Source organism: Glycine soja, chromosome 3 (genome assembly GCF_004193775.1).
Source record: "Glycine soja cultivar W05 chromosome 3, ASM419377v2, whole genome shotgun sequence".
NCBI classification, from domain to species: Eukaryota; Viridiplantae; Streptophyta; class Magnoliopsida; order Fabales; family Fabaceae; genus Glycine; species Glycine soja.
This window is the reverse complement of record NC_041004.1, coordinates 3,747,383-3,763,638: the sequence shown is the minus strand read 5'-3', so window position 1 is coordinate 3,763,638 and position 16,256 is coordinate 3,747,383. Positions and strand designations below refer to the sequence as shown.

Genomic DNA, 16,256 nt, shown 5'->3' with positions numbered 1-16,256 from the left:
AAAACGATACCACAATGTCTAACTAATTTAATTATTATTTTGTATAAACTCTACTAATTTTAAAAGTATATATTTTTTAATATTGTATAAAAGAAGTGTTTGTATTTGTCTTTTTATATACAAAAAACTATAAAAAAATAGAACTCTTTTTATATACATAAAGAGCAGTAATTTGTTCTGTTACAAGGAGCTCGAATCCAAGGAGTGGGAAGTGGTCTTATCCCCATTTGTATTTCTCTCTTGTTTTTTTTCTTCTTATTATATATCTTTTCTTCAGCTACCAAATTATATATTACATATGATTGTACAAAAAAATATTCATTGGCACAATCATCTAAATTTGACATAATGCACACCATTCCTCCAATATCGTTTGTCTTCGTTTTGTCTCTGACTATCTCAAAAATAAATATTACCAAATAAGCATCTCTGCCTAGCTCAATCCTCCATTAATTCCCTTACCCTATTCCAATTAAATCATTAGTTTCATTTCATAATTCCCATCTCATGGCCATCTCAAACAATAATCATCATGCTCTAGTCCTTGTTTCACCAGGAATGGGTCACATAATCCCTGCCCTAGAACTTGCCAAGCGTTTAGTCACTCACAAAATCATTTCCAAACTCACCTTCTTTTATGGTTCAATCAAAACCTCTACTCCATCAAAAGCTGAGACACAAATTCTCCAATCAGCCATAAAGGAAAACCTTTTCGATCTAATTCAACTCCCCCCTATTGATCTCACCATCCATGTTAGTCCTCATGACACCTTAGAAACCAAACTAGCAATTATAATGCATGAAATCCCACTACTTTTTATGTCCACAATATCCACCATGAACCTCAACCCAACCATGATCATCACTGACTTCTTCTTCAGCCAAGTTATACCTCTAGCCAAAAACCTAAACCTACCCATATTTGCTTTTGCACCAACCAATTCATGGCTCGTCGCACTTGGTCTTCACACCCCCACTTTGGATAAAGAAATAGAAGGAGAATATAGCAATGAAAGCAAACCGATCCCAATCCCAGGTTGCAAATCCGTTCACCCCCTTGATTTGATTCCTATGATGCATGACAGGACACAAAGGATCTACCATGAATTTGTTGGCGCGTGTGAAGGGGCAGCACTTGCTGATGGGATCTTTGTTAACACGTTTCATGAGTTGGAGCCAAAGACACTTGAAGCACTTGGTAGTGGACACATCATTGCCAAGGTGCCCGTGTACCCGGTTGGGCCTATAGTAAGGGATCAAAGAGGCCCTAATGGTAGCAATGAGGGAAAAATAAGTGATGTTTTTGAGTGGCTGGACAAACAAGAAGAAGAGTCTGTTGTGTATGTGTCACTTGGGAGTGGATACACAATGTCATTTGTGGAAATGAAAGAGATGGCTTTGGGGTTGGAGCTGAGTGGAAATAAATTTGTTTGGTCTGTGCGTCCACCTGTCACCAAAGCTGGCACCGGCAACTATCTCACAGCAGGTGAGTTGGTACAGTGTGACATTTTATTTATTTATTTATTATAATTAAGGCAGAATCACCGTGCCTATGTTTTTTCAGACTTGTTGGGAGTCTCAAACTCTTGATCAATATATATATATATATATATATATATATATATATATATATATATATATATGGGATACTATGCATCTAGATGTAGATAGAGATGGTCTCGTTTACTTAATAATTTAAGTCAGTTGGATTGCATAATTCAATAAGTAAAGAAGTGGATAAGTTAAGTTGACAAGTGAGTTTACTTAATTGATGATTATAGTTATTATTATTATCATCGTTTATCTTGGTCGTGTGAGGGTAATTATGTTGATGGTAATAATTATAGTGATAAAAATTATGATAATTAAGACGGTGATGACAATAATAATTATGATGATGATAATGATTGGTTAATGATAATTTTAAAAAATAATAACATGATAATTAAGATTTTATTAAATATGATAATACTTTTACAGATTTAATTTTTATTTTGTGATATTTTTTAGATTTGATGATTACATGAATTTTTAAGTATTGACCTTATTTATGATTGATATTAGTTTTTCTCACTTTCACACGTAGACAAGTATTTTCACTAGAGTGAGACTTTTGAAATTAATTATTCATCAGAACTATTATATCATATATTATTCTATTGTAGAATTAATTAGTTCCCTTTTTCCCTTAATGATATAGAATTGATGTTTTAGAGTACCATCGTAGTAATTTTTATATTGTGCTTGAGTTTTCATCATATAATTATTAATTTATATGTTGAATTGTAGGTGCACCTCTTGGAGAAACCGGAACTACCCTTGGGTCTAATAATGAACCATCAAATTCTTTTCCTGATGAGTTCTACCGCATACAAACCAATGGAATTGTGATCACAGATTGGGCACCACAATTGGATATTTTGAAGCACCCATCTATTGGTGGTTTTGTGTCTCATTGTGGGTGGAACTCATTAATAGAGAGTGTTTCATGTGGGGTGCCAATAATTGGATTGCCTCTTTTTGCAGAGCAAATGATGAATGCTACGATGCTAATGGAGGAAGTTGGCAATGCAATTCGAGTAGAGGTGTCACCATCTACCAATATGGTTGGAAGGGAGGAGTTATCAAAAGCAATAAGGAAGATAATGGATAAGGATGACAAAGAAGGGTGTGTAATGAGAGAAAGGGCTAAAGAGCTTAAGCACTTAGCAGAAAGAGCTTGGTCTCATGATGGTCCTTCTTATTTAGCACTTTCAAAAATCACTCACTCAAATGGGATGTGATAACTCATTTGTGGTGATTAAAATAAATACTCACTTTAGTAAAAGGAAATTCTATTTTAGAATAAACAATCATTATTACTGCTTTGTTTGAACTTTTATGATTTAAATTTATTCCTTACAAACTAGTATTTTTGTTTGTTTGTTTAGTGGTACTCATCATGAAAATTAACAATTTAATTTGTTGGTTGTTTTAAATTAATGCTAATTTCTATTTAATATTTAAATGGTCAAATATTGTATGTGTCACTTGGGACCGGATACACAATGTCATTTGTGGAAACGAAAGAGATGGCTTTGGGGTTGGAGCTGAGTGGAAATAAATTGAGTGTTGCTAGGTGCACCCAGCAGTTTTGTTGGTGCACCCAACAATTACTGTGAAAAGGCCATAATGTCCTGTCGCAACATGCCCTTTTGCGGGCGAGCGAGGCGAGGCTCACGGGTGCGCTTTCCAAAGGAGGAAAGATGCGCGGAGTCGCCACCAACGTTTATTTGTGGAAAATGTCAGAAAAACCGAAGGAAACCAGTCAAAACGAAAATTCTAAGTTCGGGAGTTGTATTTACGTTTGAGGAAGGTATTAGCACCTCTCACGTTTGTCTCAAAGGACAACAACCTATTTTTTAGAATTGTGAAAATTGTGTTACCTTAACTTTTATTTTTATTTTTATTTTTTGAGGTTGACAAAAGTGGGGCTTTTGCTCCTACGTACCCTCCATCGAAGAGGAAATCAGACCTACGTAGTTCTTTCTTAAGAGTGAATCAAGCGATTCTTTTTACTTGAAAGGTGATCATTTTAAGGCGTTGGACCTTAAAAATGATCCATTTACTTGATAAGGAAAACTGAAATGATAAACTTTCAAACCCTTTATAGTGACTTTTTTGTGGACGAGCTTGACTAGGCGAGTTGATTTTAGCCTTAGTTTCACTTTAGTTATTAGTCAATTCGATTAAGAATGAAAAATCCCAAAGAGAAAACGTCCGATTGATTTTTTTTCGCTTCATTTTACCAAAATGGTATTTTTTGATTATTATATTATTATTTTACCTCTTTTTTGATTTCCAACGTGGTTACGGTACGACCGAACGGTCGGAATTCATTTTAACAGAAATTAACGAATATTACAAATCAAATGATCAGTGGAAATTTTTTTTATTTTTTTTATTAGGCGAGAGATGACTTAAATAAATGACTGAAGCACGTCAAAAGGGGGTACGGAAAGTAAATGAAAACGAGAATAAAAGTACACAAAATAAATGGGGACCACCACGGGTACATAGAATGAATTGAAAAGCTCGATTTGGAAACTTACCCGTTGAAGAACGATGAACGGATGAAGAACAGAAGAAAACCTTCATGGATTTGCTTACGGAAACATCTCGGAAGCGTTACGGAAGCACCTCGGCTTGGATTTTCTTCACGGAAAAAATTTTTTTCACCTAAAACAGCTGAAATACATCACCAGGGGGATCCGGGACCCTTAGAACAGCCCCCTTCAGCCTATTTATAGGAAAAATGGGGAGGAGGTTGCTGCCCAGCTCGCCCAGGCTATTTGCACCCCCAATTTCGAAATTGCTATTTGCACCCCCCAAATTTTGATAAGTTCACCCCCTTCTTTCATAATTTACGGAAAAGTTACGGAAGCCTCACGGAAGCATATAGGACTTTATTTTCTTCTTTTTTTCTCTTCCCTCTCACCCGTATTAAGTGAAATATGCTTATTTAGGATTATGGGAATTTTACGGAAGCATTACGGGTGTCCCGGAAGCCCTGGAATTCCATTTTTAAACCAAACGGGGGAGGTGGTTGCCACCTAGCTCGCCCAGGCGAGCTAGGTTGCTTCCACCTTAAGCAAGAAATTGCCAGAAACCTCTAGAAGGCCCAGATTCGAAAATTACTATTTGCACCCCCATTTTACTAAATACACCCTTGCTGTTTTTTGGTGATTCTTTTTCCGTAACGTTACGAAACTTTACGAATTTCGTAACGATACATATTTTCTTTCCGTAAGGTTACGGATCATGTATTTACTCTTTTTTAGCTTTCGAAGAAGTTACGAAAACTCACGAATTGCGCAACAACACCTCCTTTTGGTTTCCGCCACATTATGGAATTTCACGGATCGCGTAACCCTGCTTCCTTCTGACTTCCGGCGCGTCTCGAGACTTACATATTGTGCAACAAAGGGTGCCAAGTATCTTGAAACGGCCAATCAAAGGTTGCATGTCGTCAAGTAATAATTCCCGGACGAAATTAGGGTATGACAGTTGCCCCTCTTTACTTACCTTTTATCGGAGATAAGAGGAAAGCAAAGATAAGACACTGATTTCGTCCGTCTCGCCCTTTCCGTGATTAGTCCATGACGACTCTCGTCTCTACTCTTTCTTTTTTCTACACAACACAAAACAAAATACAAACAACAACAAAAACAACAATAACATAATATACACGTTTGGCAAAGGAATCAATCGGGAAAATAACAAAGATCACATTTTCCAGTCAAGAGGGTCCGCACTTGACAATGAAGAACACATTGGAGAATGGAGGATTGCACTAGAGGGTCCACACTAAGCAATCATGAAGAATGGCTCCAAACTCATTGGTAGAGGATGCATGAACGAAAACGTAATTCATGGGGCTTCGAATAAAGGGCGAGGATGGAGGATTGCACTAGAGGGTCCTCACTAGTCAATCATGAAGCATGGCTCCAAACTCTTTGGTGGAGGATGCATGAACGAAAACCCAATTCATGGGGCTTCGAAAAAGGGGTAGAGAATGGAGAATTGCACTAAGCAATAACTACGCATGGCTCCAAACTCGTGGGCGGAGGATGCATGAACGAAAATGCAATTCATGGGGCTCCGAAAAAAGGGTAGAGAATGGAGAATTGCACTAAGCAATCACTACGCATGGCTCCAAACTCGTGGGTGGAGGATGCATGAACGAAAACGCAATTCATGGGGCTCCGAAAAAAAAGGGTAGAGAATGGAGAATTGCACTAAGCAATCACTACGCATGGCTCCAAACTCGTGGGTGGAGGATGAATGAATGAAAACCCAATTCATGGGGCTCCGAAAAAAGGGTAGAGAATGGAGAATTGCACTAAGCAATCACTACGCATGGCTCCAAACTCGTGGGTGGAAGATGCATGAACGAAAACGCAATTCATGGGGCTCCGAAAAAAGGGTAGAGAATGGAGAATTGCACTAAGCAATCACTACGCATGACTCCAAAATCGTGGGTGGAGGATGCATGAATGAAAATGCAATTGATGGGGCTCCGGAAAAGGGGTAGAGAATGGAGAATTGCACTAAGCAATCACTACGCATGACTCCAAACTCGTGGGTGGAGGATGCATGAACGAAAACGCAATTCATGGGACTCCGAAAAAGGGTAGAGAATGGAGAATTGCACTAAGCAATCACTACGCATGGCTCCAAACTCATGGGTGGAGGAGGCATGAACGAAAACGTAATTCATGGGGCTCCGAAAAAGGGTAGAGAATGGAGAATTGCACTACGCAATCACTACGCATGGCTCCAAACTCGTGGGTGGAGGATACATGAACGAAAACGCAATTCATGGGACTCCGAAAAAGGGGTAGAGAATGGAGAATTGCACTAAGCAATCACTACGCATGGCTCCAAACTCGTGGGTGGAGGATGCATGAACGAAAACGCAATTCATGGGGCTCCGAAAAAGGCGAGGCAGGACCGAATGGTCCACTGGGTTTTTTCCACCTAAAAAAAGGCAAACATGCTTTTTGCAAAGAAAAATAAATCATTCACGAGAGCACAATGTCTTAGAAAAATGATATACTTATGCCAAGGGTAATCTTCCTTGTACCCGAAAATGAAAGGCAGGATGTCAACTTTTAGCTTTTGAATGAACATTCAGGGGAAACATCAGGTTAAGCTGAAACTGGGAATAAATCACTCATAGTGTATAAAAACTCACACAGGAAAGTGTTTTACCCTAATCCCAAACCATAACTGCACCACGACTTTATTTTGCACACGATTTCCTATCGAATCAAAGATCACACGTACGATCACGGATCAATAGGATTTTCTCGAGGGTAGTGTTTTTTGAGAGGAAACTGGGTGTTCCGGTCTTTTCCTCTTTGTTTATGTGGGGCGGGATATCGCCAGTCGAGAATGATTTTGAGTGGCAATCTGAAAGGAAGAACCACCAAAAAATGGGTTTTCCTTTGCCGGCAATCACCTACCTTGCCGAAAATTTATCTGGCTTGAAGAATTTCTGTTCTCTTTCTTTCATTGATCGGGAATTACTCTGTTTTCCTTCGATCTTTTCCTTTTTCACTTCCTTTCGATCTTCGATCGGGAATCCTTCTTTTTCTTTCCTTTTTTATTGTTCTTTTCTTTGTTTTCATCTTTTTCTTTTTTCTTTCTTTCCATTTCTTCCTTTTCTTTCTTTTCACTTCTCTTTCTCCATTCCTTTCTTTGGGAAATCGGGTTTTAGCATTCTATTCGCTCTCCCTCGAGGAGATGAGATTTCGTTGTCCTTTGCTTTGGGGGAAAGGATGAGGATTCTTTTGATAGGCCAAGGTTCAAAAAATTCTAAGGTTGTGTCTCAATGGGGGCTTTTATCATGGGAGCCCGATCTTGATATCTGGGGTAAAACAAATTTGGGTGTCAAGGTGTCGGTCTCGTGCCGAACTTCCATATTATTCCACAAGGCACGCGCGACAATGATGATTTGGAAACAACGTGCAAAATTAGTCATGGCCACAGCCAGGTGGGCACTCAAGCATCCCATTTACGGCATTGTGATACTACGGTCGGGAATTTACACAAACAGACCCAACGTTTCCCAATTATGTTCTTTCATCAGTTAAATGAATTCATCCATTCTTATCTCGGTTATTCAGGAAAATAAACTCTTAGCGTCAGTCCCTTGTTTCCAGAAGATATGTCTGCTCTTTACGAATGATTTATGCTTCCTAACTATAACATGTCGACCTTCGAGGTCTTTCTTTATTTTTCCTTTTTTGTTTCATTTTTATATTCACAAAACTATACACCCATGACCCTCTATGAGGAAAACTTTTCTTTGTACATCTACATTCTTATACATGACAAACTTTTTCTATACACGCATTGGAACTCTTTCTCTTTACGTCACACGGTCTACATAAAAACTCTATTCTTGTTCAAAGATACACTCGTGGTTTATACAAAAATTTCTTTATATACACTCATTACTCACACACGAGAATTTCTCTTCACACATTATTTACACACACACCAAATATTTCCATACACTTTTTACATATAAAAACTCTTTTCTTTTTTATATATAGACACAACTCTTTTCTTTTGAAGCACCCATCTATTGGTGGTTTTGTGTCTCATTGTGGGTGGAACTCATTAATAGAGAGTGTTTCATGTGGGGTGCCAATAATTGGATTGCCTCTTTTTGCAGAGCAAATGATGAATGCTACGATGCTAATGGAGGAAGTTGGCAATGCAATTCGAGTAGAGGTGTCACCATCTACCAATATGGTTGGAAGGGAGGAGTTATCAAAAGCAATAAGGAAGATAATGGATAAGGATGACAAAGAAGGGTGTGTAATGAGAGAAAGGGCTAAAGAGCTTAAGCACTTAGCAGAAAGAGCTTGGTCTCATGATGGTCCTTCTTATTTAGCACTTTCAAAAATCACTCACTCAAATGGGATGTGATAACTCATTTGTGGTGGTTAAAATAAATACTCACTTTGGTAAAAGGAAATTCTATTCTAGAATAAACAATCATTATTACTGCTTTGTTTGAAATTTTATGATTTAATTTTATTCCTTACAAACTAGTATTTTTGTTTGTTTGTTTAGTGGTACTCATCATGAAAATTAAAAATTTAATTTGTTGGTTGTTTTAAATTAATGCTAATTTCTATTTAATATTTAAATGGTCAAATATTGTCTGTGTCACTTGGGACTGGATACACAATGTCATTTGTGGAAATGAAAGAGATGGCTTTGGGGTTGGAGCTGAGTGGAAATAAATTGAGTGTTGCTAGGTGCACCCAGCAGTTTTGCTGGTGCACCCAACAATTACTGTGAAAAGGTCATAATGTCCTTCATTAATTTTTTTTTAAAAAATGAAACCTCTCTCTCTCCCTCCCCGCGTTTGCGCTTCTGCTTCTTCTTCTTTCGGATCAGCTTCCTGCTTCTTCTTCTTCCTGCTTCTTCATCTTCCTGCTTCTTCTTCTTGCGTCTTCTTCTTCATTGCTTGCGCGTCTTCTTTGTGCCTCTTCTTCTTCTTCGTTGAGGAGGTTGCCGAGGTAGCTTGCGGTGGTGCTGCGAGGAAGCTTCCGCAAAGAGCAACGGTCATTGAGGAGGTTTGCGCGTCCACCGTCGAGGTAAGCACCGTGAACCTTACCTTTTTTTGCTCTAGTGTTGTCGGCGATGGCGGAAAGCGCTGTCGGAAATCACTGGGAGCTTTACGTATCAAGTGATCCGTAAACATTTTCCGGATCAACTTGATCCGGAAGATGCTTATGGATCACTTGATCCGTAAGGTATGTTGAGTAGTTTACGGATCACTTGATCCATAAAATACTCAACATACTTTACGGATCACTTGATCCGTAAAACTCACAGTTTGATTTTAATTCAAAAATTGCCAAATATTATTTGATACCTCTGAATGTATGCTAAATATTTGATAAATAGTGTCATGAATATCTATTGTTTCATACAAATTGCCATGAATGTATGCTAATGATTGATATCCCTATAAGCTAACTTCCATGTGCTTCCATATAAGCCAACTTCCATGTACTTCCTTTAACTAAGTTATGACCAATATGATTGATACAAATACTTGTGAGTAACAATCTGCGACTTCTTGTACCTAAATTCATACCTTAGATAAAAATCTGCAGCTTCTTGTACCTAAATTAGAGGAGAACAACAATGAATAACAATGTGCAGCTTCTTGTACCTAAATCCAAATTAGAGGAGAACAACAATGAATAACAATCTGCAGCTTCTTGTACCTAAATTCATACCTTAGATAGATGCAAATACTTGCAATTAATGGATTAAACTAGGAAATAGGAATTTGACATGATAGAATTGGGAATTTGACATGATGGTAGTTTGCTTAGAACCTCTGAGCCTGTATGTGAAGAAATGCATTTGTAATCATGAACCAACTATCCCAAACCCTTAAGTTATTTAGAACTCTAAGCCACATGGTCGGCTATAATATAATATCACAAATGATGAACCAACTATTCCATACAAATGGTTTTATATCAAACTTTAGAGCAATAAGCATTTTGGTCATCAATTAAGCAGCCATTCTATCACCTAATGCTAATACTAATTCAATTCCCAAAACCCTATCATAATCATCAATTAAATTTCAAAAACTGAAAACATAAAAGGTAGAGAAACAAAACACAAATTCTCAATTAATAAAAGGGACTTTAAATTTAATCACAACCTCGAGATCCTTGAATTGACTTTGGGCTACACTAAACATTATTTTATCACAACTTGCATGAGATATTAGAATGAATCGTAAAAACACTTGGTAAACTACTTAGTAGTTAATATTTCAATTAATATTGCTTGGGGCTCATAGGAATGCACTTCACTGCCAGTATAGGTTGAACCAAATGAGTAGTTGCTTCCATTTCTTCCTTTAACTAAGTTATGACCATAAAGGATAGAGTATCCTTAGAAAAGAAATAGCTCATAAAGGATAGAGTATCCTTTAACTAAGTTATGACCATGTACTTCCTTTATAGGTTGAACCAAATGAATAAGCATAAAGCTTGACCAGTCCACATCAGGTTGATTTCTTCTTTCTTTGGCTTTGTTCATCTAATATCAAGAAGATTGATTTCTTCTTTCTTTGGCTTTGTTCATCTAATATCAATAATATTAGGATCCATAATCAATTTCCATTCAATCATATAGTGTACTGAATAAAAACTAACCCGATAAAAGCATAAAGTGCGACTTTCAGTCAATGAAATTTGCGTTAGACCAATGAAATTTGAGTGAATGAAATGGGTGATTGAATTTGCGTCACTCATTTGCAGATCAATGTTAGGACTAGAGGATTAGGTCGTGCCTTAGGTCAGGTCACTGGCAGAGGTGTGGGCAGAGGAGATCGTGATGATTCCGATGATGCTCCGCAGCGTCGACGGCCTACTGCATCCGCATGGAGGCAGCGAGTCGCTGTGACTGCGGATCACGTCGATGAGCTAGTCATCCCTGCGCCAGATGTTCAGGATGACCCGATGGAGGCACCAGCTGTTGTGGAGGACATTCCTGCGGACATTCCTGCGGACGCAAGCGCAGAGGCGGCTGAGGATCAACATCAGGGATTTCCGGGTGGTCCGAGCGACCCATCCGTGTTGACAGCGTATGCGGATCACGTTGCTTACAGCGTATGGATGGGAGAGGTATTTATACTATTTATTTTTAGTTACTTGTAAATTATACTTTATGATTGAAATTAGTTTTCCTTTAAATGATAATTTTAACGAATTTTGCGTTCCTTTATAGTTCAATTCAGAAGCGTCATGAATTTAAGCTATCCTCTCATGGGAGGAAGGTCCACAGTTTAGGCAGGCCTGTCCCTGCCATTGAGGGACTTATTGCTGGTACAGGACTAAGTCCTCTGATCGCGTGTTCGGTAGACACCGGCGATCGGGGACTTTTGTCCGCGTTTGTGGAGCGGTGGCACCGGGAGACGTCTAGTTTCCATCTCCTGGTGGGAGAGCTCACCATCACATTGGACGACGTCTCCTCTCTTCTTCATCTTCCGGTTATTGGCGACTTACACGCATTTGAGCCCTTGCACGTGGACGATGCGGTTCAGATGCTGGTGGACTTGTTGATGGTCTCTCCAGAGTCTGCTAGGGCTGAGACTGTCTAGTGTCGCAGATCGTACGTACGTCTGCAATGGGTACGTGATATATATCAGCGCCGATGCCAGGAAGGTCCTTGAACAGCTGCGGCTCGCACATATCTTCTTCACCTACTGGGTTGCACTCTGTTTGCTAACAAGAGTGCAACCGATGTCCATGTTGTCTACTTTGAGGCCCTTCGTGACCTCAGTATGACAGAGAGGTACGCCTGGGGAGTGGCTACTTTGGTTCATATGTACGACCAGCTGAACGATGCATCTATGAGCCACAGTCGACAGCTTGGTGGTTACATCACACTGCTGCAGGTAACAAATATGTTTTTCATTCATTCAGGCTAAACAATGTTCAACTTTAAATTTTGTTACACTTTCATTATTAATGTTTATAATTTGAATGTTACATCTGTAGTGCTGGATTTACGAGCACTTTCCCTCGGTCGCGGAGTCCACCGCTGATCGGGACTACGACGAGACTTCTCCGCGTGCGTGCAAGTGGATTGCTACGAAGAAGACCGTGAAGAGCATTCGCACGCCGTCGTACAGGGAGCGCCTGGACCGACTCCGGATTCCAGATGTCTGTTGGATCCCTTATGGGGAGCATCGGGAGTTCCGAGACTTCCACGTCAGATCATGCTATTCCGGTCTCTTGCGCTGGGGGCCTGTTGTTGTTTATTACTGACCGGAGAGGGTCGTGCGACAGTTTGGCTACACGCAGACCATTCCTGCTCCTCCTATCGATTCATGGGTCTCGTATGATGATATACACGATAGGTGGATGCACTACGAGGATCATATCGTACCAGCAGGTGAGGTGTGCGTTGTACTAGGGGCGTGTTCCAGTGACTACATCGACTGGTTCTTCCGCATCTCCCATCCTTTCATGACACCAGGCCACGCATTAGATCCTCTGCCTCATGGTCATGCCCCGCAGCCCCGAGTCATCCCTTAGGCTCCGCAGACGGATATCCCTCGCGTGCCGGAGCCAGGAGCATCGTCGACATCTGCGGAGGAGCCCAGACATGCAGTGGTAAGTAATACTAATAATTTACGTCATTTACCTCAATATTTGCATAATAATTTGTGTAATCAGTTTGTTTTGTATGTAACAGGAAGTTTGTGATGACATTGCTAAGAGGTTGGAGCGCCATCTGAGTCTAGGGGTGGTCACGCCTGGCTCATCGACACATGAGGTGATCGAAGAATGCCTCAGATTGGCCAGGAGTGTGACACATGACCATCTAGTATACGTTAGGTGTAGACGTAGGGGGCACACTGATTAGGCGTAATTTATGTACATATTTTATATTGATATTCCTTGTATATACAGATATTGTACATGAACTCATTTCATGGGTATTGTTGGTTTTATTTATTTTCATTACTAATGTTAGTTTTATTTATTTTCATTGATTGTGTATTCCATTTGTGTCTATATACACGCGTGTTATTAAAATGGTCTAGTTAACTTAGTTTACCAACTAATAAAAAATAATTTAAAATATAACTTTAAATATAATTGAAATAAAGAAGTTGAAAAGGGTGTAAAAAAAATTAAACAGAAAATGGACATCATTCGTTATCTAAGATCCTTATTTTATATAACATACTAATATTTTTAAATTCTCTTATAATTACTATTTTTCACTTATACTAATGATCATGTAAAAAAATGTATTATAAAGTAGTTAGTATTTTAATTTTTAATATAATACTAATTATTTTTTATATTCTTTATAATATTAATAATGATATGATTAATTATAAAAATAAAAAATAAATTAATGATGATAATATTAATTTTATAAAATTATTATTATCTTTTATGTATTTATTGATTTTTATTAATATGTATAAAATAACCTTAAACAATATCTTTAAATATGTAGTTAAAAAATTATTATTTTTCTTCTTACGGATCAAGTTACGGATCAACTTGATCCGTAAGAAGAAAATCAAGCAAGGACAATTTCATCATTTTTATAGAATGCTGGGTGCACCTAGCAACACTCAAATAAATTTGTTTGGTCTGTGCGCCCACCTGTCACCAAAGCTGGAACCGGCAACTATCTCACAACAGGTGAGTCGGTACAGTGTGACATTTTTTATTTTTTTTATTATAATTAAGGCAGAATCACTTATCTGTGCCATATGTTTTTTAGACTAGTTGGGAGTCTCAAATTCTCAATCTATATATATATATATATATATATATATATATATATATATATATATATATATATATATATAGATTTAGAGTTGGGGACTAAAAAAACATAGACACAATTAGCTGGCAAAATAAATATTAATAGTCTCATTTACTTAATAAAATAAGTAAGTTGGATCACATAATTCAATAAGTCAAGAAGTGGATCAAGTTAGGTTGACATGTGAGATTACTTAATTGATAACTATAGTTGTTATTATCATCATTGCTTATCTTGGTAAGTATGATGGTAATTATGTTGATGATAATGATTATGGTGATTATGATGATGTTGACAATAATAATTAAGTTGGTGATAATGATTGATTAACGATAATTTTAAAAAATAATAATATGATAATTGAGATTTTATTAAATACGATAATATTTTTATAGATTTAATTTTTATTTTGTTATATTTTTTAGATTTGATGATTACATGAATTTTTAAGTATTGACCTTGTGATTGATATTAGTTTTTCTCACTTTCACACTTAGGCAAGTATTTTCACTAGAGTGAGACTATATATATATATATATAAAGACAATTCATTTTTTAAATTTTAATAATTGAAATTAATTATTGATCATAACTATTATATGATATATTATTCTATTGTAGAATTAATTAGTTCCCTTTTCCCCTTAATGATATAGAATCGGTGTTTTAGAGTACCATCTTAGTAATTTTTATATTGTGCTTGAGTTTTCATCATATAATTATTAATTTATATGTTGAATTGTAGGTGCACCTCTTGGATATGTTTAAGTTAAGTTTCTTGACATAGATATAGCCCTATTAGTTGTCGGTAAATTTTTTGAAACGTGAAAGAATTAGAATTGTTAAAATAATCCTATATGACAATTTTTAAATTATTATCAATGCAGGTGAGGAAGGAGAAATCGGAACTACCCTTGGGTCTAATAATGAACCATCAAACTCTTTTCCTGATGAGTTCTACCGCATACAAAACAATGGAATTGTGATCACAAATTGGGCACCACAATTGGATATTTTGAAGCACCCATCTATTGGTGGTTTTGTGTCTCATTGTGGGTGGAACTCACTAACAGAGAGTGTTTCATGTGGGGTGCCAATAATTGGATTGCCTCTTTTTGGAGAGCAAATGATGAGTGCCACGATGCGTGTAACATTCCATTTTTGGTAAATAAATTTTTAGAGAATAATGATGTTTTATAATTAAATAAATAAAGAAAAATAGTTATAATAAAATAATAGTTTAAGAGAAAAAAATGTATTTTATTTATTCATTTGATAGATAATAAAATATAGTTTCTTTTTATAAAATAATAAAAATAAATAGAGTAAATAATAAGTTATGAGCATCCTAGGTATAAATAGTGATGTTAGGTCAGTTTTCAGAATGAATAAGGATGCCTCCTCTTCCCCTCAATTTCATTTTTCTTTCTTCTCCTCCCAAAGTCCTTTCTTTTTCCCGCAGCTCACCAAACCTGTCTCAGAAAAATTACGATCTCAGACTCATTCACCGTTGGATCGTCGTGAAATTTGAGCACCACATTCGCAACCCAATTCTTAGCATTCTCATCGTTGGAAATTGCAAAAACATGTCACGAAATTTTGATATGTTGTTAGAAATTCAATTGCGCACACCTTCATCGTTGGGATTTACGAGATAATAATCTTGGAGGGAGAAAAAGGAATCACATGATGACAATACAAATGGAGGCTTCAATCCCTTCTCCATCTCTCTGACGTTTGGGAACTCTATCGGAGTAGTCGGAGAAAAAACTAGAGGAATCTCAGGAAACCGCTAGAGATGCCCCTATCGCTGTCGAAAGACATGTGAGTCCGCTTAGAGGTAAGGGATGCGTTATTCACAATTGGGGTTAGTGAGAACATGTGTAAGAATCCTTAGAGGATTAAATTGGGATTTTATTTTGGGATGTTTATTAAATTGCAATTTTTCATCTATGATTATAAATAAAATATTGATGTTCTGATGAGAATTGCTTGATAAATTGCACTCTTGATATTTGTATATTTTGACCTATGATTTTGATATAATTGTGTAATATTATTTGAGGGGTTTTAGTTCCCATGTTGTGATAGTCTTTTGTATAAATTGTTAGATTGAGAATATGAAATGATGATTCAAATTGTGAGTATGTGGTGAATTGAACATGTGATGAATGATGGAATACATGTATATTGAGATGTGTATTATGTTGTGAGCTATGAATTGTGCAATCACACAACTGTAAGACCCTTTAAGGGCGACGAGTTTTGCGCAACGAGTATTGTGATGGGATCCATTGTGGGAACCCGATGAGTTTAATCACAAGCGCGACGAGTTAAACTGATTTTGAAAATAATTTAGTAGTTGT

At 37.3% G+C, this 16,256-nt stretch overlaps 3 protein-coding genes across 4 annotated transcripts; all 3 read left to right on the top strand.

Annotated features, from left to right (window-relative positions):
• Positions 1–315: 315 nt before the first annotated feature.
• Positions 316–8,606, top strand: LOC114405937 (UDP-glycosyltransferase 72D1-like). Of its 2 annotated transcripts, XM_028368465.1 has the most exons (3): positions 316–1,486; positions 2,290–2,439; positions 8,138–8,606. In XM_028368465.1, exons 1-3 carry the CDS (start codon positions 508–510, stop codon positions 8,479–8,481), a joined length of 1,473 nt encoding a protein of 490 aa, XP_028224266.1. In that variant the 5' UTR covers positions 316–507; the 3' UTR covers positions 8,482–8,606. The 2 variants fall into 2 exon arrangements, with proteins under 2 accessions (XP_028224266.1, XP_028224265.1); XM_028368464.1 differs by lacking the exon at positions 8,138–8,606 and having other exon boundaries at positions 508–1,486; positions 2,290–2,920.
• A 598-nt stretch (positions 8,607–9,204) lies between these two features.
• On the top strand, positions 9,205–11,695 carry LOC114405647 (protein MAIN-LIKE 1-like). The gene is made up of 3 exons (XM_028368089.1): positions 9,205–9,243; positions 10,854–11,219; positions 11,333–11,695. The coding sequence occupies exons 1-3, from the start codon at positions 9,205–9,207 to the stop codon at positions 11,693–11,695; spliced, it is 768 nt and encodes a 255-aa protein (XP_028223890.1).
• A 183-nt stretch (positions 11,696–11,878) lies between these two features.
• Positions 11,879–15,058, top strand: LOC114405646 (UDP-glucose:2-hydroxyflavanone C-glucosyltransferase-like). Its single transcript, XM_028368088.1, has 4 exons — positions 11,879–11,992; positions 12,096–12,308; positions 12,796–12,907; positions 14,778–15,058. Exons 1-4 carry the CDS (start codon positions 11,879–11,881, stop codon positions 15,056–15,058), a joined length of 720 nt encoding a protein of 239 aa, XP_028223889.1.
• The last annotated feature ends 1,198 nt before the right edge of the window (positions 15,059–16,256 follow it).

Coding starts and splice junctions, on each gene's coding strand:
- LOC114405937 (XM_028368465.1), top strand. CDS start 508: ATGGCCATCTCAAACAATAATCATCATGCTCTAGTCCTTGTTTCACCA. Junction 1,487..2,289: donor CGGCAACTATCTCACAGCAG/GTGAGTTGGTAC, acceptor GTTGAATTGTAG/GTGCACCTCTTGGAGAAACC. Junction 2,440..8,137: donor TTTGAAGCACCCATCTATTG/GTGGTTTTGTGT, acceptor ACCCATCTATTG/GTGGTTTTGTGTCTCATTGT.
- LOC114405647 (XM_028368089.1), top strand. CDS start 9,205: ATGGCGGAAAGCGCTGTCGGAAATCACTGGGAGCTTTAC. Junction 9,244..10,853: donor GAAATCACTGGGAGCTTTAC/GTATCAAGTGAT, acceptor ACTCATTTGCAG/ATCAATGTTAGGACTAGAGG. Junction 11,220..11,332: donor ACAGCGTATGGATGGGAGAG/GTATTTATACTA, acceptor AGTTCAATTCAG/AAGCGTCATGAATTTAAGCT.
- LOC114405646 (XM_028368088.1), top strand. CDS start 11,879: ATGACAGAGAGGTACGCCTGGGGAGTGGCTACTTTGGTTCATATGTAC. Junction 11,993..12,095: donor GTTACATCACACTGCTGCAG/GTAACAAATATG, acceptor TTACATCTGTAG/TGCTGGATTTACGAGCACTT. Junction 12,908..14,777: donor ATGCCTCAGATTGGCCAGGA/GTGTGACACATG, acceptor TTATCAATGCAG/GTGAGGAAGGAGAAATCGGA.